Source organism: Naumovozyma castellii, chromosome 8 (genome assembly GCF_000237345.1).
Source record: "Naumovozyma castellii chromosome 8, complete genome".
Taxonomy (NCBI): domain Eukaryota; kingdom Fungi; phylum Ascomycota; class Saccharomycetes; order Saccharomycetales; family Saccharomycetaceae; genus Naumovozyma; species Naumovozyma castellii.
Window position 1 is genome coordinate 28,369 of NC_016498.1, and position 23,782 is coordinate 52,150.

Consider the following 23,782-nt stretch of genomic DNA (forward strand, 5'->3'; position numbering starts at 1 on the left):
AGTCGATCTCTTGGCCCAGTTGGTTAAGGCACGGTGCTAATAACGCCGGGATCAGCGGTTCGATCCCGCTAGAGATCATTTTTTTTACAATACTAACCTTTCTAAAAATGGTTGTTCACCCTAACCATTCAAAATAAGTTTGTTTTGATCTGTTAAAAGGGTTCACATTTGGTTAACAATGGTTCTTAGTTACAGAGGACGGACCAGGAGACAATGTAACCGTTGAAGATTGACTATTTTCTTTTTGTTGCCTTCGAATAGAGCAATAATGATGCGAATGTTCTGGTATTTACTGAGATGCTGTAATTATACTGTTGGTATTATATAGACATAGACAGAAAGAATTGTTGATTTTGTCTCTCTTGAAGCAGTCTTTAGTTCCGCTTCCGGGTTATAGTTAGATTGTTCAATTACAAACGATAGAACTTGGGCCACTGGTATCCCTGCAGGAAGACTCTTTATCGGACATACTCCTTAAAAAGACAAGTGTTACCTTCAACAACCGCATAAGGTGTTTCTTTTCTACTGTCTTGAACACACACGATTTACATGAACGGCGTAATGACGGCGTCCATGATTACATGCTCGAAGCAGTGATGACTTGGACATAGACACTTCCAATCTAAAGGTTTAAACACTTTCATATGAATTTAGCCTGAAAATTAATGTGTCACATCAGTCCTCTTTAATATATCTTTAACATTGCCTTCCATGTCGGGAAATTCTTCAATAATCTTTTCAGCTAATGAATCTCTCAACTGTTTCAAACCATGCATTTTTGCCCTTTGATATTGGTTTGACCTCCTTATTGCCTCTACGAATTCTCTAGTGTATATATCTGGATTTCTACCATCTTCAATGTATTGAACTACTTCAAACGGAACATTGATATTATTTAATTGAGATCTTGGATCATTACTTCTTTGATTTAATTTGGCCAATCTATCCACATTTCGTTTCAAATTGGTCACCATACCTTGGGTTCCCTCAGGTGTCCCTGGGAAATCGTAGACAGAAACACCAAGCTCGATAAACGATTCAATGATTGCTCCGACCTGTTTTTCGGAGGCTTCCAATTCTTCTTGGAGAGAGCCTGTCTTAGGTTCTATTTTATCAGCCATTGTGCGTATGGTTCGTTATTGACGGTATTCGTATGGATAGCAATGATTGGGATAATATTCTCAAGTTGATCGATCATTCTGATATTGTCAAGTTACAATAAAAAAAAATATGCTGGCTTACGTAAACAAGATCTCACTACCATGCCAAACTGAAAGATATATTAACTGAAAAATACATTTATAGTAATCATTATACAGGGATAAAATTTTGAATTAAGTTACAGAGATATATAATAGAGAGGGTGCAGGGTACAGTGTGATAGTTCACAGCTTATAATAAAACACACTTCATCTTCTTCTTCTTTTTCTTGTCAGAAGAATTCTTCTTGGATTTTCCATTATTCTTTGACTTACCCATAAACGAAGCCCTTGTGGCAGCTTCAAAGACTTCTCTCACACCAAGACCAGTTTTGGCTGAACATTCATAATAGCCGGTGGCTCCAATTTGTTCAGCAACAGATTGACCTTCGGCGGTACTTACTGGTTGTTGTTCATCTGCTCTTAAAGCTTCGATGGCTTGTGGATCATTTCTTAAATCAACTTTACAACCAACAAGAATAATAGGAACACCTTGACAGAAATGGAGCACTTCAGCAATCCATTTTTCTTGCACATTCTCTAAAGAATCAGGTAGATCGATGGAGAAACAGATTAGGACAACATTAGAATCTGGGTATGATAATGGTCTTAATCTATCATAATCTTCTTGGCCAGCGGTATCCCATAATGCTAATTCGACACGACGTCCGTCTACTTCGACATCAGCAACGTAATTTTCAAACACTGTTGGAACGTATACTTCTGGGAACTGACCCTTGGAAAATACAATTAATAGACAGGTCTTACCACACGCACCATCACCTACGATGACTAATTTTCTTCTAATACTAGCACCTGCTTGTTGTGACATTTTTCAGTTGTATAATATTATGATCCAAATGCTAAATTCGATACAAAAGAAATTGCTGAATATTAAATCAAACTGGTGAAAATAAGCTGCAGCTAATTTTTTATCACAGAAAGATTGGACTTGATTGTTTTGTTTGGTCTGCCTGCATCCAATGTTTATATGTTTCGAAAAAGTTGATCTCAGTTTTTATTTCAAATTGAAATTTTGTTTCAGAGGGGCGAAGCTGCAAAAATGCCTGGCGGGTAACCAAATCTATATTTAGACAATAGTAAAGCACATATACAAATTAACTGTCCTTAAAATGTAGTCAATATATACGTATGTGTTTAATTGTTACATGACTAGATGGAATAGTTCAAATCCACACTCCCTTCAGTCAGTAGATCATCCACATGAGTGTATGATCCGTAAGTCTTTAAAGGTTTTAATCTTGATTCATGTTTGACGGATGGCTCTTTGGAGTTTGTTTTCAACTTGCCCTTCAAGAATTTCCCTGTATGTCTAATCAACACTTTTATTAGTAGTTTCTTCAAAGAATTTAGAATATCAACTACCCGCAACATTTGGTTTTCAAAAGATAAACTGGGGAAGGTAAATAGGAAATTCGAGATGTTTATCAATCTACGAGTACCCTTACCTTTGTAACTAATGCACAGTTTGAAACTATTGAGCATTAAATCTTGAATTGTCATATAATCTGAGGCACGTTTGACCATTTCATTTAGGTCAGCACCAAGATCTTCAGTCAAATCAAGATCGGAATCCAATGCAGTGTTTGATAACAAGTCAGATATAGCAGCAACTTCATCAGTGTCTTCGTCTTGTAAAAAGGTTTCCTTTAATTGTAGCCAGGTGATAAGTCTCTTTAGGGTATCTTCTTCCAAATTAATTTTAAGTCCTGCAAGTTTAGTTTCAACCTTATTAATTAACTTAATACCACCAACAGGTTTGTCCATTTCCCAACAAATAGATATTAGCGGATCGTCTTTCGAAACATTAGGTAATTTTGATTTCTTGGAATCCTTTATGTATGGTCCAAAAACGTCGTGAAAAACAACGCCCTTTTCTAAGTTAAAGACTTGCATCATATTAATAGTTAGTTGACTTCTATTGAACCCATAAGATGAATGGCCCTTTAGAAGATGTAGTTCTGCAAGAGCAATATCAATAAATGGCTTATTATCATCATATAACATGTGAAAAAGGATTTCCTTGATATTTATATCAAAGACCATTGTTCTTTCACGACCATCTTTACTTGAACAACTAATATTCAACATATTCATTATCAAATAAAGTCTTAATAAATGGTTTAGTCTTTCATTATGAATATTAGTTAAATCCACTTTCCCAACATCATCCAACAAAAATCTTTTGAACAAAAATTCATCTTCAATTAACTTTAACTTTCTCTGGTTGTTGAACAATGATAAGGCTAATTCACGAGTATGTTCAACATTTCCAAGATCGTACCCGATAGTTAGCTTTTCTATTTGTTTTTGTAATTCCACAGCTTCAGGATCCACGTAAAGGAACAAATTAGTGACTATTTTGTACAAGAAAACATAATTTTGGGAACTCATTTTCATATGCAGTTTAGGCATAAACACCGAAAATTTATCATCAATAGCTTTCTTAACCAGTTCATACACATCAGAAAATTCTGAAACTTTTTCGTAAAATAAAACCGTTGATAAATTCTTAATAAGGGCTTGCGATTGCAAAGCCTTTGATTCAAATCCAAGTTCTAATCCCAGCCATGGCGGCCATTTCGAATTCTTACTTTGACCGTAGGAGCTAACATCAAAGAACAATTCAAAATTATCCTTAAAATCACCCTTGTGGAATAAGAACGCATTAGCATTTGTCACTATTATTCCATACCTCTTCAAGAAATCGTTGTCAATATTAATTTCCTCCGTCCGTTCATCTTCGAAAGCTAACACCTTCATCATAACATTTGGAGCCGATATAATAACACATGAGTCATTTTCTTCTTTAGTCATTAATTGAACTTGGGGTGTAATAAACTGTACATAATGATTTTCGTGACGAACAGATTTGATTGAACATTGTAAACTTGACAAAGCTGTTTCAAATAGTTCCACTAAGGCATTGTTAATGGCAGATTGATCTTCTGCATTTCTAAATTGCTCTTTGGAGTTAAGTCGTTCGATAGGCTCACCGTGGCTTTCCAACTCTGATTTTTGATTCTGTGATAACCTTTGCTTTAAGATATTGTCAAAAGTTTCCAAAGCATGCTGTGATGTCAACTTGTGGAAGTCCGACGTCAAATTAAAGAAATGTAAGTACCTTAAGACTACATCTCTTACCTTTTCATTCCATTTTAATAGCATATTAAAAACTAAGAATCTATTCTCGAATGACTTATTTCTTAATTTGGAATTATGTAATAATTGAAGTGAAGGGTAACGGAAGCAACCGGATTCTGTCAATATTTTACCTGTTTTGGGACACACAGAATTGAAATCTGCCAATAATAATTCAACGCTTTCCTTCGCTTGGGCTGTCATATTCAAGAAAGTCGTCAGCTTTGCTTTCTCCGTCGGATCTATAGACTTTCTTAGTTTTGCTTTTATCTTCAGTTCAAACTCTTCTAAAACTTCTAATCTTTTCTCAATCAAGCTAGGAGGAATTTCAATATGTTCTCCCATAATACAATCATGAGATACGCCATTGTTGAAGGGTTCGATACGCTCATATGTTTTAGGATTTAATTGGTATTTATCTCCATAGTTCGCTCTCTTCTTGTAAACAAATTCAGGAGCAAAAAGTAATGGTCTAATGTCAACATTTGGAACATAATTACTAACATCGATGTAAAAAGCTTCTTGGAAGTCTGAAATATCTAACCATGACATATCATTATCAAAGATGTCGTACTTTGCATGTGCCTTCTCTTCAATAAAATTAAGCTTATGGAAAATACCATGTACAGTCCTAATATCAATTCTATGTGTGAGTATATCAGCTGAGAGAAATTTTAGTTTCTTAACTCTTTTAGTAACATTCAACTTCTTCTTATATTCGGTGACAACTTCTTTCCTTTGATGCAAATCCATCACAAATTGCCCAACTTTAGCCTTTAAACCGGCAAATTCAACCGTTTCGAAATCATTCTTCTTGAGAATATATGCAGCGTCAATGTCATGATAAATGTGAGCAATATATAATGGAGAAACATCAGCATGATAAGAGATAGTATATAGGTGATCTCCAAACTTGGGGCTAACACTCTGCATCCCATACAATGGACCTCTCCTGACAGGGAAATTACCTGAAAATGATTTCCACCAGTCAAAGAAGGTAGCCAAAGCTGTAGGGCTTAGTTGCATTGAATTATAAGCTGAGTCTGAATTCGACAGTAAGTTAAATGACATATGAATAAATTCACTTCTGAATCCTTTATAGGAATCGTGTGTCTTTAAATTCTCGACATATATTGGATTCGTTAGCATAACGTCATAATGTTTCTTCGCATCAAAAGTTCGACCTTTACCATCTTGAGAAAGTCTTTCAAGGACGATACCCATGTTAAGAGTGGTTCTACCAGTTAATTTAATGCCGGTCTTTTCGATAAAGGCAGTTTCCATAATATGCAATGCAGCAGATTCATTCTTGGTATTCAATAAGTCCATTAAATAGTAATACGAAGCATATTTTGCTACGTTAGTATTTTCTTGGGTTGGGAGGAAAACAGTCTGAGAGCTAGGTCTCGACCATACCAGTAATCGTTTTGCCAGATAATTAGGAATACTGAAGTAAATTTCTCCAGCTGTGCATGATAAAAACTTTTTTGGATCCTCAGTCTCATTACAGGTTAAAATGACGTTTTCTCCAAAACCAATTATAAACCCAGCAGATTTACCGCCAATCATATAAGGACTTCTAGCACTCTTTAAGCCGACTTCAAATCTTCCATTATTTTTCCATGAAATTTTGATTCTGGCGTGGAACATGTACCTCAATTTATCCCAAAACCCCATTTTCCGAGATGGGTCCGTAGGAGGTTTAGAAAAGTTGTCAAAGCATTGCATTGTTTGTTGGATCGCAGGTTGATACGAATTACCCATATTGACTGTAGTCCTATCCTTAGAGTTTATATCAAGCTGAAGAGTTGTGTAAACCTTTATGCTGGTGACAGTTCTTGGAACTAGTAAAGAATAATATGCATCACTATTTTCCATGACGATGGATGGAACCAAGGGAACGAACAATGTTCTCAAAGCCTCGTCTGATTTGACCAAGTTTTCAGTAACCATAAAATCACCAAATATTCGTATTGCTGGCATTGACTTACTTTGAGATATTGCTAGTGGTGGAATATACACGAAAGGCATTGGATAATCTCTTAGGTGCCATCGAATTTCACTGAACCTACAGTCTAAATGCATTGGAATCATGATGGAATATTCCATACTTTCCGGTACACCCTTACCAACTTCATGAATAAAAGATGGTATTCCTTCTAGGCCACAAGACGGTTTACATACATCTATGTTGATATCTTCGACGATTAGGTTCATTAGGAATGGATATGTGGTAAAACTTAGTACTTTATCATTAACATTTGAGGGAAACTTACTGTAATTGATATTTCCCCATAAAAATGAAAAGTTTTTCTTAAACTCTTCCCTTTCCTTTCTCTTGTATTCATTCACTCTCTTTATCCAGGAATCAGACATATATTCTTGAAAATTTCTAAAGGCTCTATGAATATCTTCGGTCACAAGTTCTTGTACTGATCTATCTTCCTCATCTAAACCGTCTACATTAAAAGGAACAGGCATTGTACGTTGATTTGCTCTTTCTAAAGATTTTCTGCGAATGGAACTTCTGATTGAAGTATTGTTAGTTTCATATAATACGGAATGAATATCGCTGACATCAACATCAGGTTTTCGTTCTTTTATTCTCTTGAGTGTGGATTCATCAAATTCCTTCCATTGTTCCATTCTTATTCTTTGTTCTTGCGTCCCAATCTGACAAATCATATTCATTTGAGCTTCAAATGGATCATCATTGATACTAAATAGAAGTCGTCCCGACTTTAACTTTATTTTTGGCAAAGAAGGTGCCTTTTGAACTTTAGGGAAAATAATCAAGTCGTTCTTCGATGTTTTCAAAGAATAAAACATTTGTTTCAAAGACTTAACAACTGTTGTAACGTTATCAATTAGTCTATACATCTCAAATTTATGCGGCACAGAAAGGTGCCATGATTCATTTTCAAGCCACACAGCAGGTTCTGCATCTTGAAGATCTTCAAAGCTTTTTGCCATTTGATCTTTCACGTCGTCAATTGACATTCGGATACTAAAGCTTGATATTGATACAAATCTCGACCAGATATTCTGAATTTCCGGCGATTCGACTAATACTCTGAAAAGTTCGCCGCTAATATTTACATCAGAAAAGTTCCTTATTGTGGTGAAGGTATTTATTGATTCAACCTTTGTTTTTAGTCCATTAGGAAGAACCAGAACATGACTAGAGAAATCACTTGAGTAATTAATTTGTAAGAGCGATTTCAGTTCGGTCCAATCGATATTGTTTATAGTTGATTTCTTTTTACTATTCCCGATAGCAATTAGATACTTCTTTGCCCATGATTCCCTTCTTCTCCTTGCAATATCATGGCCAAAGACTTGGTACAAAGTATGAACACCTGATATAATCAAAAAGATATTCATTAAGGAAAGAATTGCTTTGATTTTTTGATTCTCAATTTGTACTGTTATTCTCTTCTGCGGTTCGTCCACGGAAAATGAATCAACCTCTGGGAATACTTTTACGGACAATACTGACATTTTATTAACAACTCTATATGCTAATTCATCCGTTACTTCTGCACTTTCTGCAACAATTATTGACGTAATTGAACTGAACAAAAGATTAACATTCCAAAGATGTTCCACTTCAGTGACCTCGCTTGTGGAGATATCATCCAATCCATTATCTCCATATGACATAAACTCTTCCGAGTTTTGTCCGCTTCGAACCATTTCAATTTGGCCATTGCTTATCTTATTATGCCATTGAGTTTTAGTTCCGAAAATTGCCAATTGCAACTTATCAATCGAAGTACAAAACTTCCTTAGCTTACCATCCACTAAATCATGAGAACTTTGAGAGTCTACAGAAGAAAATACATCGGGTGGCATGAAAACGGATCTTGCTCCTAAAGTCATTTTGATATTTCTGATTGTAATCTTTAAATAATCCAGATAGGCAGGAAGTGCTATGAATAAAACATCAGAAAGTGAAATCTTCTGTGAGGGTTTAATCGATTTCGAGAGCAAAGAGCATTCCTTTTCTGATGTTTCAATATTAGATGCAAACATGGTGTACAGATCTTTGAAATAATTTTCCTCAACTAACAACATTTGACAGTCTAGTCTTCTGATAAATCTGTTCAACATGATCATGGTACGTAATTCTGAAAGGTCTAAATGAATAGTATCTATGTCACCTTCTAAGACGCATGTGTTATCAGGGATAAGTTTAAATTTACTTTGAAGAGCAAAACTTTCCAATTTGAAGATAATGACTTTGTAGTTGGCATCCTGGACAATATGTTGCAATTTAATATCCAAGATTTCAATGTTTGCGGTTGATTCAAAATAAATCTGTTCTGTCTTTTCCACATTGGCCAATGAGTACCTCTTTGTTTGATAATTAAACATGAAGGCAGCAAATTTGAAAATAATTAAGTTATTTTGATCATCACTGATTGCAACCTTGGGATCCTCTAAAGTCAATCTTCCATTGATAATAGGTAGAAAAGTTTTGTAAAATTCCATCATGACTTGTTTTCTTCTTGAAATTTTACAATTCTCGACACAATTTGTGACCTCCATTGGATCTGAAAAGGTCTGTGTGAAGACTTTAATATTATCTAAGAATGACTTTAAGAATGATAAGCTTCTAATATTAATATCAATGGTTGGTGAGGCAATATTACCTTTAAGGTTCATGATTGGGCCACGTTCAGATTGGCTTGAAGATTTTGATGATGAAGTTGATAAATGACGGAATTTTTGTGATGGTAAATTAGTTTCTCCAAATACAGATATATTTGGAATCTCCATTATTTTTAAAAGAGTTCTAATCTTAGTTTTCATTTCTCTCTTATCTAGGGAAAATACAATTCTTGAAATTGTGGAACTTACTTTGAAAGGTGTGTCATTCTCATGAAAGACTAGTTTGAATCCTGGCATTTCATTGTTAAACCGAACTGCATTAAATGAGAAATTCGATACCGTTGCGTGGTAGCTCAAAAATGAGTTCATTTCTTGTAGTTTTTCATGAGGTGTTACAGGAATTTTAGAGATTTCGATCTTATCAATAGCAAGATTTATTTCTGAGAAAGGTTTCAAAAACGTTCTACATTGTCTTTGTATCTTTTCTTCAAATGTGGCCACAATCCTTTGTACTTCCGCATCTGTAAGCATAGTACTTCTTATATTTTTGCATTTCGGAATTTGGTCACTATTTGCTTTCTTTCTCATTTTATTCACAATATCCATTGATAATGAAATATCTCCCAGTTTAATATCAAGGGTTGTATCTTGGATTGGGAAACTCATCGCTTCATCTAGGCCCTCGTCAGATCCTAAAGTTTCTTTTACAATGATGTCAGTTTCATTAGTCAATGAAATAGTTGTCTTGAAGAAGAAGAGACCATCACCGCAAAGAAGTTGGTCATGCCAATGGGCCTTTCTTACAAACACGTCGACACCAAATTGATTCGATACTGTCTCTAATGTTGTAGTGAGTCCCAGGCGTTGGATTTGAATATTCTCCTTTGCGATTTTCAAATCATCAAACACAAGAGTGAACCCATTAACAGCCCTTGATATATGTGTGAAATAATTGATAAACCATTTCGGTAATGTAATAATTCTAGATTCCTGTTGGAGGGGTAAGTTTTCTTCTGTCGTATTCGATAGTACATTTACCTCACAATAGTCCCTCTTGGTATCAGTTTTATTGTTGTCATGTATGGTCAATCCAGTTATCATAATCTTCCTTTGGAAGGGGTACACTTTTAATGATTGAAGATGGAATTTATCCTTATATGAAACTTTTAAAGCCCAGCATTTGAATGGATTAAACTGAAGGTTGAGCCCCAACAGATATTTGAGTGAGTATTTGAATATTAATATGATTATTAGGGTTCTGATGAGCCATTTCCCCGGAATATATTTTGGTAAGGCCATTATATTGGTTGGCTGGTGGTTGTTTTTTTAGCTTTTTCTAGCAATAATGTTGAGATACGTGCGTATTCTAGACTTTGAATATAGTTATTGTGCTTCGTTCTATTGATTGGTGTTTGGTTTGCTGTTCGACAATGGGAGGACCCTGAGTGTGTTAAAATTGCCAGATCCTATAGAATAATTCTTATGGGGATTTAATTAAGGCTGAGCGGGGCACGTGACGCGGAGTTATTTCCCTCTTGATTTTGGTTTTATCACTAAATAGGGTCAATGAACAAGACAATGTTGAGTTAAACAACGTAAGCTGCCATATTTGGAGTTTGTGCGTCTCAAATTGAGAATGCTTTACTATTTAATTAATATTAGTTTAACGGGTAATTTTTATATTTTTTATCTTTACTATTTATTGCAAATTTCAATTAAATTTAAAACATTAAAAATAAAAAGCTTCATACCCCACAAAAACCTCATTCATAACCTTTATACCATTTGAGATCAAGGACTTAAACTTTCCTCTATTTTAACCTTTTTTGGGAAGTAAAGAGTTATTTTCAAAAATGTCACGAACGTTAGCTAAATAAAGAAAAACACAGCTACAGTTATATTTTTAAAGGATCATGTTGTAAAATAAGGAAATGTACGCTTACTATTAGGGTAAAAGAACTGTAGGTGATTACAATTTCTTGCCTTTATTTTAACCCCATGGCAGTTAAAATTGTAATCATGGCCTCAGTATATTGGCACTAGGGGCTTTATAGCTACTGTTTTCTTGAGGACCTAAAAGGTAATTTTACCTAAGTTCAGAAGCTGACATTTTAATATTGCCCAAACTTCCTCTCATATTTAATGGCTATATGAAGGGTGCTTCTACTTTTTGCAAATAGACACAGAATGATCTACTGGAGACGATCCAAAACTTACGTAAAACAAAAAAAATACTTCTGTTTTTATGACAAACAAAGTTTATTACTAACATATTTTTCCTTCAAGTGAAATAGCCAATAGAAAACTACACATTATAAGAAGATAGTTATCTTTAATCACCTACTTATGACATGAACATATGCTAAAGATTACCCGGCCAATCTGAATGAAAAATTTTCCAAGCGACGCTTCTCAATCATTCATTGAGAAACCGTACGTAATAAGGTTGTTCCATTCAACAGATTGTAACTACTATCTACAAAGATTCGCCAGCAACCAACACAAGCTATACACAATCATGGCTCCTCCAAAGAAGAACACTGTCAAGTTAGACTTGAACACATTTTTAAACGATGATACTTTCGGTTCCAAATCATGGGCTGAAGAAGATGTCGATTTAAACAAGATTTCCATCCCCATTGAAAACGTCCCTGCTAACACTGTCCCTCTAGAAGAGATTGCAGCTGCCGCCAGAAACCAATCCGGTAGAGGTGGATCCAGATTGGATCCTGCTTTGGCTGGATCTAGTAGCGGTGGGAGAAGAGATTTCCAAGAACGTGAAGAATACCCAGTTCCTGAACATCCACCTTTCAGAGCCATTATTAACAACATCCCTTGGGATATCTCCCCTGAAGGTGTTAAGGCTTGGGTTCAAGATGGGTTGAACAATCAAGAGGCTGTTGAAGATATCGATTTACCTGTCAGTATGAAGGATCCATCTCGTTTAAAGGGTTTAGCTTTCGTCACTTTGAAAGAAAGATCTGATTTAGTAAAGGCTTTAACTTTCAATGGTACCAAATTAAACGAACGTACTGTTTATGTTTCCGTAGCAGCTCCAAGAAGAGATGGTTACAGATCCGGTGGTGGTGACTTTGACTGGGGTGCCGCAAGAGGTTCCAATTATGAAGCTTCTGCTGATAGAAATGGTCCAGAATTAGAATGGGGTGCCGCTAGAGGTGCTAACTTCCAAGCCTCAAGACCAAGAAGAGATGATGGTCCTGATTTAGAATGGGGTGCCGCTAGAGGTTCTAATTTCCAAGCTTCAAGACCACCAAGAGAAGAACCAAATTTGGATTGGGATGCTGTTAGAGGCTCTAATTTCCAAGCTTCAAGGCCACCAAGAGAAGAACCAAACTTAGACTGGGATGCCGTTAGAGGTTCCAATTTCAAAGCCAGTTCTTCCAGACCACCAAGAGAAGAAGCCAACTTAGACTGGGATGGTGCTAGGGGTTCTAATTTCAAAGCTCAACAGTCTCAAAGAAAACCACGTAACAATGATGAACCTGAACTAGACTGGGGTGCTGCCAGAGGATCTAACTTTGGAAAGAAAACTACTTCTAATACCCAAAAGACAACCACTTCCAGATTTAACAGGACAGAAAAGACTGCTGAAGCTACCACTGAAGCTCCAAAGGTGCAAAAATCTGCCTTTGATGTTTTACGTACAGAGGATGATGATGAAGAAGAGGAAGAAGAACAAGAACCAGTCAAGGAAGAAAAGAACAACACTTCAGATGTTAACCAATTGGCCAAAGAAACTGCCAATCTAAATGTCGCTGATGATAGCGAATGGGAAGTTGTTGGTAAGAAATAAGAAATTTCAATCTTTTAATTATTTCTTCTTAAAAACTCAATTCTTAACGCAAGCATAAAGGATTTCCTATGAAAATAAAATAAAAAATAGTAATAACATTAATGATAGATTTTAAAAGCTTGTGCATCCACCATCTTCGTACCTACTTTGTAAAATAAAATAACGTTTGTAGAGTAACTTTAAGTATCTGTTTATTCTTACCCAAATATTTACATATATATATTTGCCTATATATATATATTCAGCTTCAAGTTCAGATATATTATCAATAGCAGGGACAAACTTATTCATCCCCACTTTAATAGAAACTAAGTATAGGAATATTGTTTACTGTTTTCACCGGGCGCTAAAACACTAACGCGTATTCTTTCATTTGATAAATTAGATCAAAATAACAAACATACATAATATGAAATTTCCTTAAGGGTTCATGCTAATCAGAGTGTCACATGCTACTCAATGCCACGTCCATTAACATACCCAGATAACCCCAGTAAGAAACGAAATATAGAAGTTGATGCGGAATTCAGACCCATTCGCAAGTCCTCGAAAGGTATAACCTCCAATAAAATCATAAACGAATTAAGAGAAAAAGAAAAAAGGCAGTACTCACCATTGTTAAAAAATATCAAACTAATGCCATTAACTAATCCTAAATTATCTTTTGAACAAGCTCCCAAGGATACTGAGAATTCTAATAAAATTATGGCACTGTCTGAGCAACCATTAAAAACACTTCCCATTTTGCCAGCTTATATCTCAAGTGAAACAGATGCACTTACTCCAAATAAAAATTGTATCTTTTTCGGAAAGAAACTACAAACAATTTACATCCCAAAGTACCTGGAGGAACATAGCCATTGTCACGTTCATTCTATTTCACTACAAGAGGAGTTTAGAAGCAGATTACTATCCGGGTTTCATTGTTATTGGAAGAGACAGGGAGCATATACTCAATCGAGACGAGATTCAGAATTGAGCAGCCTTGACAACGTTTTTAAAACTCACTATTCCAATAAATCCATTTATGCAAGTTACCTTCTTGTTGATAATGAAAACAATTATCATCATCTTTTATCAGAACTAGAAGACAAGTTTAGATCTGCATCTCCAAAAAATATAATCTTCATTACGCTTGTTCTGGTCGATTGGGACGATCTTAGCCATATTGTCAGGCAATTCAACCTCCAATGTGCGTCTATAAATAATATACTTAATTCTGCCTGCATTGAACCACTTGAAGCGCCATATCCCAAAGACCCCTCTGTATTATTTGAGATTCTTAAAAAAAGAATGGAAGCAGTCAGAAGTTTAAACCCTGATTTAAATCTAAGTTGGAACTTGGTACTATTTGGTTTAGAAAATATGACATCAAAAAACATACAAAGTTCTTTATTGCAAGTATACCACATATTGACTAATTCAGACCATGACAGCATCTATGAACCGGTATCATGTTCCATGTTTAGCATTACCCATAAGGTTAGTGTACTTGATCTTTTCGATGGCACTTTAAGAAGTAAACTTAGCGACAAAATCATTCAACTTAGTTGCAAAGCAGATACCTATAAGGAGGATATTAAAAAATCTCTCTTCATTAAAACAGCAAATACACTAAATTTTAATATACTGGTCAATTTATGGAATGAGTATGTAAGAGATGCCTTTGAGAAAGAACATTCTACAATTTCAAGATTAATAATGATGTCATATTATACAGGCCGTCCTCAGACTACAGTAGCAGCACTTATAGAAAAGCAACTTAATGATTCAACAAAATTTGAAGATTACCTTAACGTAATTGATGCCAGTTTTGAGATGGTATGGAAAAATAAACGAAAGTTTTGCATAAGATGACAAATTTTTCTGTCATTATACTTTTATAGGTCAATTTTTTTTCGCGGCGCGCAAATTCCCAAATCGAGCCTAATCTTGTTTCAGGTTCAAAACAGGAGAAGATGAAACAAGTTCCTAATCATTTCCCATTTTGGATAAATTGGGAAACAGATCAATCGCCGAATAATAAATATAAGAAGAAGCTGCAAAAGATGATTATGCACTGTAGCGGTATCAGGGTCCTGTGTACAAAGTAAACAAGATACAGCCAGTCAACAGCAAAACAAAATGACGGATAAAGATGTTTTAACTACCCTTCATGAATTGGCTTCCAAGAGCTTTAGTCGAACTCCCAATGGGCTTTTATTTACTAATGATCTAAAGACCGTGTATTCTTTGCTGTTGATCTGCCTTGATTTGAAAGAGGAAAGTGCAGAATCCAAATCTATTCTTAATGCATTTAATAAGAACTATCCCTTTACTTTTACAGTTAAAACAGCTATTGAAAAAATGGGAAAACTTGAACTTAGCGTTAACATGAGTGCAACTTGTATGAGCATGTCGTATGCTATCAAGCCTGCCTTGGCCCGACATTTATTGGAACTATTCATGTCAGCAAAATTGCTTCATACTCCGGCGGATAGGACCCGGAGTGAACCAAAAGAAAAAGTTCTTTTACAGCCAACACCAAAGGGTGTGGCCATTTTACAAAAGTATGTGAAAGATATTGGGTTGAAAAAAATTCCGGATATTGTGCTGTCTTCATTCAATTCATTAGATTTTTTTACTTTCGAAAGAAGCTCTGTCACAGATTCAATTATTCACAGTGATTACCTAATTCATATTTTATTTATACGAATGATGGGACCATATCCTAATGTTTGGTCTCCAACAAAGCCTGCTGATAAGGTACCGTCCCTCGGAACGCTCTTGGAATATGATAATGATTCGTTTACATTTGAGAATTTGGAATACTCTGGTGCGAATGGATTTATTTCAGACATTGCAAATCAAAACCTGCATGAAAACATCGATAACTCGTGGTTATCGCAAATACCCGAAAAGGAACTACAGAAAGAAGATAGAGTATCACCGTTTGCGCATCGTTTTTTTACCAATCCTGATTCAGATTCACATATCCAATATTATGTGTCCGATAGTGGAGTGCGATTATTTAAATCAAAAATATTTGGGAAACACAAGACAGCAATTGATTATAGTTTCACATCAAAATCTCTGTGGCAGTGGTTAATGGATTGTACAGATATTATGTATCCTAAAGAGGCTGTATCGGTGGCTGCTCTTATTTTGAAGGTGGGGTTAATTGTTCCTATTTTGCTATCCCCATCCAAAAATTCGAAACGAAAATTTCATATTAGTAGGTCCTCATATTTTACTTTAAGCAAACTAGGCTGGGATATTATTCAATGGAATACAGAGAATGGTATCAAGCAATCGATAAATAACTTTTCCAATCTTAAAATCAGTAGTCCTACGCAGCATCATATTGATATTGATTTTACACTAACAGGAAATTTGATAGTAGGTGATGAAAAGGAGATACTGCAACACGATGATGATTCGCATTCAATCGACATTATTCCTTGCTCTGGCGCATATCCATCTAACAATTTGAACGAGATCTTAAAAGACCCAGGTATGAGATACTTGTTTAGAAGACACCTTGAAAAAGATCTATGTGCTGAAAACTTAGATGTATTTATTGAAATTAAGAAATTTCTAAAGAAGATGACATTGCTAAAGAAGTTATTGGATTCAAAAAAGACTAGAGAAGGGAAGCATACCAAGAGTAAAGCGTTTGAAAATAATATTCTAGCAACCATTGATTGCGCCCTCATGAAGCAGGCAAATGAATGTTTAGAAGTTGCTTATCACATTTATTCCTCATATGTCATGGTGAATTCTCCATATCAAATAAATATTGATCATGACCTTCGAGAATCGATAACAAAAATTATGCTACATCCTCAGTCACCACTATCGAAAAGTTTTCCAATCAACTTTGATTCCCCATTTCATTCTAAGCCGAAAGCTGTAAATCATTTACCAACGCGCTTGCCAACGAACTCAACTATATTGGTTTCTAAACCAGCTACAGCAATGGGAGGTGGGAACACAATTATTTTAAAATCACCCAAGATGTCAGCTAGAGAGTTCACACCTGCTCCTTTATCATTGACACCATTAAACAAGGATTATGTTCCGTTGGATTCCTTATCGGACAATGTGCTTTACACATCTGAAGATGAAGATCCACTTTCAGTTACCTTGACCGTTCTTAGAAAATTATATCCATTATTTGAAAATGTTGGTAAGGAGATGTACCGTTTGATGAAGATTGATTCCTTGCAAAAATTCATGGTGTCTGATGTTTATAAAGAGGCTACTTCGTTAGTTGAGATACAAGATAAAAACTATAGTTCAAAAAATTAGACATTTCGGAGAGTAGGGTTCACGTAGTAATGAGAATCAATTCCGATTAGAAGTTGTTTAGATAAATATTCTTTGTAGTTATTTTATAGACTAATATTTTTTTTATTAAAGTTACAATTTTTAGGGACTTAAAGGAAATAAGTGTACCAACATTATACAGTTGGATTAAATGCAAATTCATTCATCAATATGTCAACATCTTTCCAAACCATTTCGGATTCCCAGTTATCAAAATTGGTCATTAGCGCGCTTGGAGATTCATTTGTAGATATGGTATTATGTTCTGGAGTCAAAACAGAATTTGCTTGATTAACGTTATGGGTGTTAACTGCTGGAGATGGTTCTTGATGGTTTACATTATTAAGCGATGGAATATGCTTCACTATTTGTTCGTGATTGCCTTGTTGAATACTAAAGATGGATGGAATTGATGTTGATGAAGGTGAATTTATATCATCTGTTATTGAAGGTGTTTCATTTTGATCGCTGTTATTATTATTCTTGATATTTGTTCCATTTACTGCATGAGTTGAACTACTTGAATGTAAATTATACCTCGGCGATATTTTATCAATTGATCCCTTATGTGAGAATATTTCATTCAAATTATTACTTGGTGTGCTTGAAGCACTACTACTGTGGACACCACCAGCATTAATGGGGTGAGGATCTAATGGAATAGTTTCAATAATTCTTTTGGCTCTCTTTTCAGGATGTTTCACGGTTCCTAGTTCCTTTGATATTCTCTTCTTGTGATGTGCATTTTTACCAGCTTCGAATCCATCATCGTCTTCATAGTCCTCGTCCTCTTCTTCTTCATCGTGGTAATTCTGTAATCTACGCATTTCACGCTTCAACTTTGCCATCCCACATTTCTCCTTTAAGATATAAAGACAATCAAAAAAAACGCTCACAGCCATTCTGGATTTAACAGTTATACCTAAATTAAAATCATTTGTGAAAATATCATTTGAAATATCGTCCTTCCTCTCCTTTTTCCACTCATCATGCATGTTTGCAAACAGCCCCCATATGCTTCTCATAATTCCTGATGATCTGTAAGCCATATCATATTTCAATACTGATGCATTAAACGTCAACGATACAGCATTTTGATACGCATTTTTCCCTCTTGTGATATCCAATACTGAGGCTAATGATGAATGAACCAACTTACTAATGATACAAGCGGATTGCCATATATTCAATACGAACACCCCGGGAAAATATTTAATTATTGCAGGATTTGATTGCCACATTTCATTTGCATGAGTTAATAAATTAATGGCCGCGTTATAAACTTTCACTAATCCACGTTTAGTTTCAAAATTTGATTCGATTTCGGGCATGGATAATGATTTAATATCTTGATCATTTATCTTATGTGTAGAAGTGGAATTGGTGAAGTAATACGTGAGTAAGTGAACTTTGGCTACCAGTAATAGAAATTTTCTAATATCATCAATGTTATTTTCTTTTAGTGATAATTCTAATTGGTTCAGTTGTTGTGTGAGAACTTGCAATAAAGGCTGTTTCTCCTGTGGGCTTACAATGCCCAATTTTGTAGCCGGGTTCAAATTCATTGTATTTATCACTTGATTTTCAAAATGTGAAATTTGAACCATTTGTTTCAGTTCAACAGAAATGTTTGGTAAAGGTGTTGTAGCACCGTTAGTGTCTATGATCAAGGGACCATCCTTTATGGAGGACATTACTGTGTGGTCGAATGATACGTATGCTGGGAATCCAAATGATGAGGCGATAATTTGTGAAACGACGTTACACGAAATCCAGGTTCTTACCTTTTCTGATATAAGTTCGTAATTTACCGTCGCATATTCATCAGAAAATTCAGCACAATTTAAGCCAACCCGTATGGCTTGAAACATGGCCGTCCCGATAGTATTCCAAGATGTATCTGCACTTAATGAGGATGTTAATGGCGGCCAAAATGTATATAGAAGGAAAGATTGTACTGAATACACGGATGCCACGTTCAATACTGGCTCATCTGTATCTGATGGATTATAACGAATAATAGGTGATATGGTAATTTCCGCCAGAGTAGATTTTACCAGACTGGATAATCTTGTCATTAAATCTATGGCACCAAATTTTCTTCTCAAACCAATTAATAAAATAACCCAAAATAAACAGGGTGATAATGTGTATATTCTTTCTGCACCCTTTGAGAGATCAACGACTGGTAAGAATTGATGATATTTGGTTGCATATTCTTGAAACAATTCCGCAATATCACTACTGGACATGTAAATGTCACCCAGACTCTTCGGAGTACATTTCAATTGTTCCTCAGTCATTCTATCAAATTTTAGAGTACCAACCATGTTAATTAAAGATGGAATTGGTATATTGTTAGTGGTACTTCCCATGGCGCTTGATGGGGGGGACAATTTAGAAGGATTTGAAGATATTGATGGGATCGAATTTGATTTCTTCAATTGTTTAACTTTTTCCTTTGTGAAATTTCTATTATCCAAAAGTGCATTTTGTTCTTGCTCAATCTTCTTCAAAATTTCATCAGAGCTTAAATTGGTCAGAGAATTAGTTAATTCTTTGAATCTTTTCTCAATGAGTTCATTTCTAGCTCTCTTGTAAGTTCTTCTAAAATCCTTCTTCAAAACACAGGGGACTCCTTTCTTCTGACATTTCGTGCAAGGATCCGGGGCTTTCTCGTAGGCATCACATTTGGATTTCTGCTGTCTACATTCAACACAGGCGAATTTTCTTTTCCTCTTATGATTTGTATCTTGTTGATGTTGATCCGTCGAGTTAGCCGGAGAGGCAGTTCCGGAAAGAGGTGCCTCTGACGGGGTCCTTTGATGTGCTGAGGTAGTAGTATTGTCACTCATGTACCGCAGTGCACTTTTCTAATAGCTGCTGCCTTTTGCTATCCTAGTATCTGTCACTCTTCACTCATCGTCAATAAGCTCATATTTTTTTTTCATGTTTTTTCCGCATTGCTCAAACTAGCCTAAAGTTTCTCTCAGTGTAGACATCAGGATTTATAATGAAAGATTGAGAAGAAATCTACTATCCTGTCTTTGCTTTGATTTCGTGTGTTGGATGAGGCTGGTATATATATCGAGGGTAGACTGTTCTACGCATGGATGACTCGTTGCGGTGGCAGTCATTCGGGGGCCTGTTCAGCTCCACTGCTGCTGTTTAGTCCCTGCCGGTCCCGGCCCGCGAGACCGCTGTTTATTGTTTGGGTGTTTGGCTGATAGAGGGAAGAGCCACTGTTGTCTCTCGAAAGGATGTCAATGAATAAGTGATATTGTCGAGCTAGTTGCTAAATTAGGGCGGACTAACCCAGATTCAATTTTAAAAGTTTGTTCTTCAGAAACATCGTGAAGTTTCTGAGGGAAATTAGCAGGACATCTAACAGCAATGTTGGATCTAATAATGAAGAAAGAGAGGAATTTTATTCAAGGTTTGAGATATGCTGATAATGAAAGAGCCAGACGAGAGTGATATTCCTGTATTTGAAAATATCAGGAAGAAGACTAGCACATCATAGAAGAGTCAGATTCGACAGAAACAAGGCTCCATCAATTCTGAAACAGATCATCCTATTATAAACATTAACATCAAATTAATGAGGTCCATGATTCTGTCGTTCTTCAGAGACAATTATATCACATTCGCTGAGCTTCTTTCTCATAACCTTTTCAAAAATATGAATAATTCTCTTCATCAATGAAAATGAGTAGCTTAGATTCTCTTTGGGACTTCTCTGTGCCTCACCTAGTCCATCATCCATTAGAATCTTATCCCTAGAACAGGTCTTCATCTATGATGTAGAAGCTTTTATAGTTTAGTTCATACGCAATGAAAGATGTTTACATTAATTTTGTCACATAAGTTGATGGCAAGTACTCTCTTGTCCAGGTCTCCGGCACCCTTTTATTATCATGGTGACACGATAAATATTTGTATAATAACGTTTTATATTATCCGACATTTTGTCGTTGCCTAGTAACGAGAGGACGCGTCCTAGAATTTTTCACTGATGCTGATCATCAATGATCAGATGGCAATGGTAAAACCATTACTTCCCCGAAATAAAACTGTATCAATTGGCTAACGATGAAACTAGTACAGGAAGTGAAGGCTGCTTCCAAAGATATTAAATTACTATGGCTCTCTGTTTTCTTAAGGTTGCTGTCGTTCGGTCTCTCCAACCAAGTTCTCACCCTATTCCTAAGAGACATACACTTGAAAGAGGATAAAATTGGTCTATTCATGTCATTAACATTGGTCGGGGACGTCCTCTGCTCTTACGTCCTAACGTGGTACGCTGACTCTTGGGGTAGAAGAAGGGTGCTAGTCTATGGGTCCATTATGATGCTTTTGAGTGGTCTAGTGTTTAGTTATTCAGAAAATTTCCATATACTATTGTTATTCGCTATCATGGGAGTCATTTCTCCCTCAAGTGATGAGGTCGGACCCTTTAGATCCATTGAAGAATCCATGATTGCACATTTATCACCAATGAATAAGAGGCCTGAAATATTTGCCATGCATCAACTTGTTGGAGCAGTAGGAAGTGCATTTGGTGCCCTACTCTGTGGGGCCTTTATAGACCTTATCAAAAGATGGCAATGGGCCACTACAGATTTACAAGCATATAAATTGGTTTTTCTATTATATGCATTCGTTGCATTTGGCAAAGTCATCGTCATGCTTTCCTTATCTGAAAAGACAGAATTGGACGCTCATTATCATGATCATATACCAGATGAAACACTGCCAGAAGCCATTGTTAATGATGAAATGGTTCCATTAATGGAACAAGCTAGTCATCCGGATCAAAGATCGAATAAATTATCAAGGGAAACAGTATCTATCTTGGTGAAACTATTGGTTATTTTTATGACTGATTCATTGGGTGCAGGTTTCATGACAAGTAGTTGGATGGTTTATTATTATAAAAATACATATGCAATGACTGCCTTCGCTCTAGGGGCACTTTTCTTTGCCGCTCAGTTCGTTATGGCGTCATCTAGTATCCCATCTTCCATCATTGCCAGAAAGTTTGGCCCCGTGAGAGCCACTTTATTAGTACAAGTTCCCTCAGCAATCTTCGAGATTTTGATCCCATTTGTGGAGGGCCATCTTTCTACATCAATCCTACTGTTAAATCTTCATTTCTTTACCGCTGCCATGGATGTCACACCAAGACAAATCTTATTGACGAATATAATTAAACCCAAGGATTTAACTAAAGTAATGGGGATTGTTAACATTGGGAAGACAATATCACGTTGCGTTGGACCCATTTTTACAGGTATCTTGGCCAAGAGGAATTATTTATGGGTATGTTATGTCATTAGTGGTTGTCTTGTTATCACTGCCGATTCCATCCTTGCGTGCTCTTTCTTATCATTGGATAAGAAGATCTTAAACCAAATCAACAATTAATCTTGATTGATTAAGCCTTATATAAACTTTTATAGAGTAAGATAAATACAATTGCAAATACTCATGTCCATTTTTTTCATTAAATTGGGTATAAAGATATGTTTTTTGAACTCAGGGAACGTTAGAATAAATGTTGTATTAAGTTATAGAAACTAAACAAAATAAAGTGTACAGATTGCAAAAGAAGTTAAAGTAATTAAAATTATTCGTTGTATTAACATCTTAACGGTTAGACTTGGCAACACGTTCCAATTCATCCTTCTTCTTAATAGCATAAGAAGTGGAAGAACCCTTGGCAGCGTTAATCAATTCTTCGGCCAAAGTTTCAGCAATGGTCTTGATGTTTCTGAAGGCAGCTTCTCTGGCACCAATGGTCAACAAAGCAATAGCTTGGTTAACTCTTCTTAATGGAGCAACATCGACGGCTTGTCTTCTGGCAGCACCACCACCACCAACTCTAGTGGTATCTTCTCTTGGACCGGTGTTGGTGATAGCATCGACAACAACTTGGATTGGGTTAGCGTCAGTCAAGACGTTAATGATGTCCAAAGTGTGCTTGACAATTCTTAGAGCCTTCAACTTCTTACCGTTGTTTCTACCGTTCATCATCAAGGAGTTGGTCAATCTTTCAACAATTGGACATTGAGCCTTTCTGAATCTCTTGTTGGCGTAACGGCCAGCAGTGTGAGAGACAAAGATTGGTTGTCTAATTTGGATGTAGTCGACTAAGGAAGCATCCTTAACTTCAACATCTTCAAAAGACCACTTGTTGAACAATTTAATTTCAGATTGAGCCCTTTGAACTTCTTCTGGAATGGCAGTAGCCAAAACAACTGGGGTGAATTCTTCAACAACTTCGAAATCTTCTTGAACTTCAACTGGAGCTTCAACGTCGGACATGTTGGGTCGTGTACTGTTGTCTTTATTATCTATGATTTAACTAATAGATGTAGTCACACACGCGTTGAAATCTTTACATATTTGTTATAACGATCAAATCTTACTACTATGGCTACCATGACATCCTGGACGGAGCCTAAAGGAAGCTTCTTGGTGAAGGAAGCGAGATTCCGCGATCCCAGCTCTAGGCGGAAACTGTAGGCGGAATCGACATTTTGGTTAGAGGGAGATGGAGTTGGAATTTTCGCTAGGCGGAAAGTTTCGATCCAAAAATAATTTTAAAAAAAGTATAGAGATTATCGGACAATGACTGGGTTTTAAAGATGTATGGGTGTAGTATTATGGAACAGTCACAACA

The 23,782-nt window shown here is 35.9% G+C and overlaps 9 protein-coding genes and 1 non-coding gene across 10 annotated transcripts; 5 read left to right on the plus strand and 5 right to left on the minus strand.

The window, feature by feature from the left end:
• The first annotated feature begins 4 nt into the window (after positions 1 to 4).
• NCAS0Htrna4I lies at positions 5 to 78 on the plus strand. Its single transcript has one exon. It is a non-coding gene; the product is annotated as a tRNA-Ile (tRNA).
• Positions 79 to 662: 584 nt separating this feature from the next.
• NUT2 (mediator complex subunit NUT2) lies at positions 663 to 1,121 on the minus strand (the record flags this gene model as incomplete). Its single annotated transcript, XM_003677634.1, has 1 exon — positions 663 to 1,121. One exon carries the CDS (start codon positions 1,119 to 1,121, stop codon positions 663 to 665), a length of 459 nt encoding a protein of 152 aa, XP_003677682.1.
• A 271-nt stretch (positions 1,122 to 1,392) lies between these two features.
• On the minus strand, positions 1,393 to 2,031 carry NCAS0H00220 (Rho family protein; the record flags this gene model as incomplete). The annotated part of the gene is made up of 1 exon (XM_003677635.1): positions 1,393 to 2,031. The coding sequence occupies one exon, from the start codon at positions 2,029 to 2,031 to the stop codon at positions 1,393 to 1,395; it is 639 nt and encodes a 212-aa protein (XP_003677683.1).
• Positions 2,032 to 2,372: 341 nt separating this feature from the next.
• Positions 2,373 to 10,274, minus strand: FMP27 (Fmp27p; the record flags this gene model as incomplete). Its single annotated transcript, XM_003677636.1, has 1 exon — positions 2,373 to 10,274. One exon carries the CDS (start codon positions 10,272 to 10,274, stop codon positions 2,373 to 2,375), a length of 7,902 nt encoding a protein of 2,633 aa, XP_003677684.1.
• Positions 10,275 to 11,361: 1,087 nt separating this feature from the next.
• Positions 11,362 to 12,789, plus strand: TIF3 (Tif3p; the record flags this gene model as incomplete). Its single annotated transcript, XM_003677637.1, has 1 exon — positions 11,362 to 12,789. One exon carries the CDS (start codon positions 11,362 to 11,364, stop codon positions 12,787 to 12,789), a length of 1,428 nt encoding a protein of 475 aa, XP_003677685.1.
• A 459-nt stretch (positions 12,790 to 13,248) lies between these two features.
• Positions 13,249 to 14,646, plus strand: RIF2 (Rif2p; the record flags this gene model as incomplete). The annotated part of the gene is made up of 1 exon (XM_003677638.1): positions 13,249 to 14,646. The coding sequence occupies one exon, from the start codon at positions 13,249 to 13,251 to the stop codon at positions 14,644 to 14,646; it is 1,398 nt and encodes a 465-aa protein (XP_003677686.1).
• Positions 14,647 to 14,913: 267 nt separating this feature from the next.
• Positions 14,914 to 17,079, plus strand: SST2 (GTPase-activating protein SST2; the record flags this gene model as incomplete). The annotated part of the gene is made up of 1 exon (XM_003677639.1): positions 14,914 to 17,079. One exon carries the CDS (start codon positions 14,914 to 14,916, stop codon positions 17,077 to 17,079), a length of 2,166 nt encoding a protein of 721 aa, XP_003677687.1.
• A 152-nt stretch (positions 17,080 to 17,231) lies between these two features.
• Positions 17,232 to 19,952, minus strand: LEU3 (leucine-responsive transcriptional regulator LEU3; the record flags this gene model as incomplete). Its single annotated transcript, XM_003677640.1, has 1 exon — positions 17,232 to 19,952. The coding sequence occupies one exon, from the start codon at positions 19,950 to 19,952 to the stop codon at positions 17,232 to 17,234; it is 2,721 nt and encodes a 906-aa protein (XP_003677688.1).
• Positions 19,953 to 21,189: 1,237 nt separating this feature from the next.
• NCAS0H00280 (uncharacterized protein) lies at positions 21,190 to 22,524 on the plus strand (the record flags this gene model as incomplete). Its single annotated transcript, XM_003677641.1, has 1 exon — positions 21,190 to 22,524. The coding sequence occupies one exon, from the start codon at positions 21,190 to 21,192 to the stop codon at positions 22,522 to 22,524; it is 1,335 nt and encodes a 444-aa protein (XP_003677689.1).
• Positions 22,525 to 22,746: 222 nt separating this feature from the next.
• Positions 22,747 to 23,424, minus strand: RPS5 (40S ribosomal protein uS7; the record flags this gene model as incomplete). Its single annotated transcript, XM_003677642.1, has 1 exon — positions 22,747 to 23,424. The coding sequence occupies one exon, from the start codon at positions 23,422 to 23,424 to the stop codon at positions 22,747 to 22,749; it is 678 nt and encodes a 225-aa protein (XP_003677690.1).
• Positions 23,425 to 23,782: the final 358 nt, after the last annotated feature.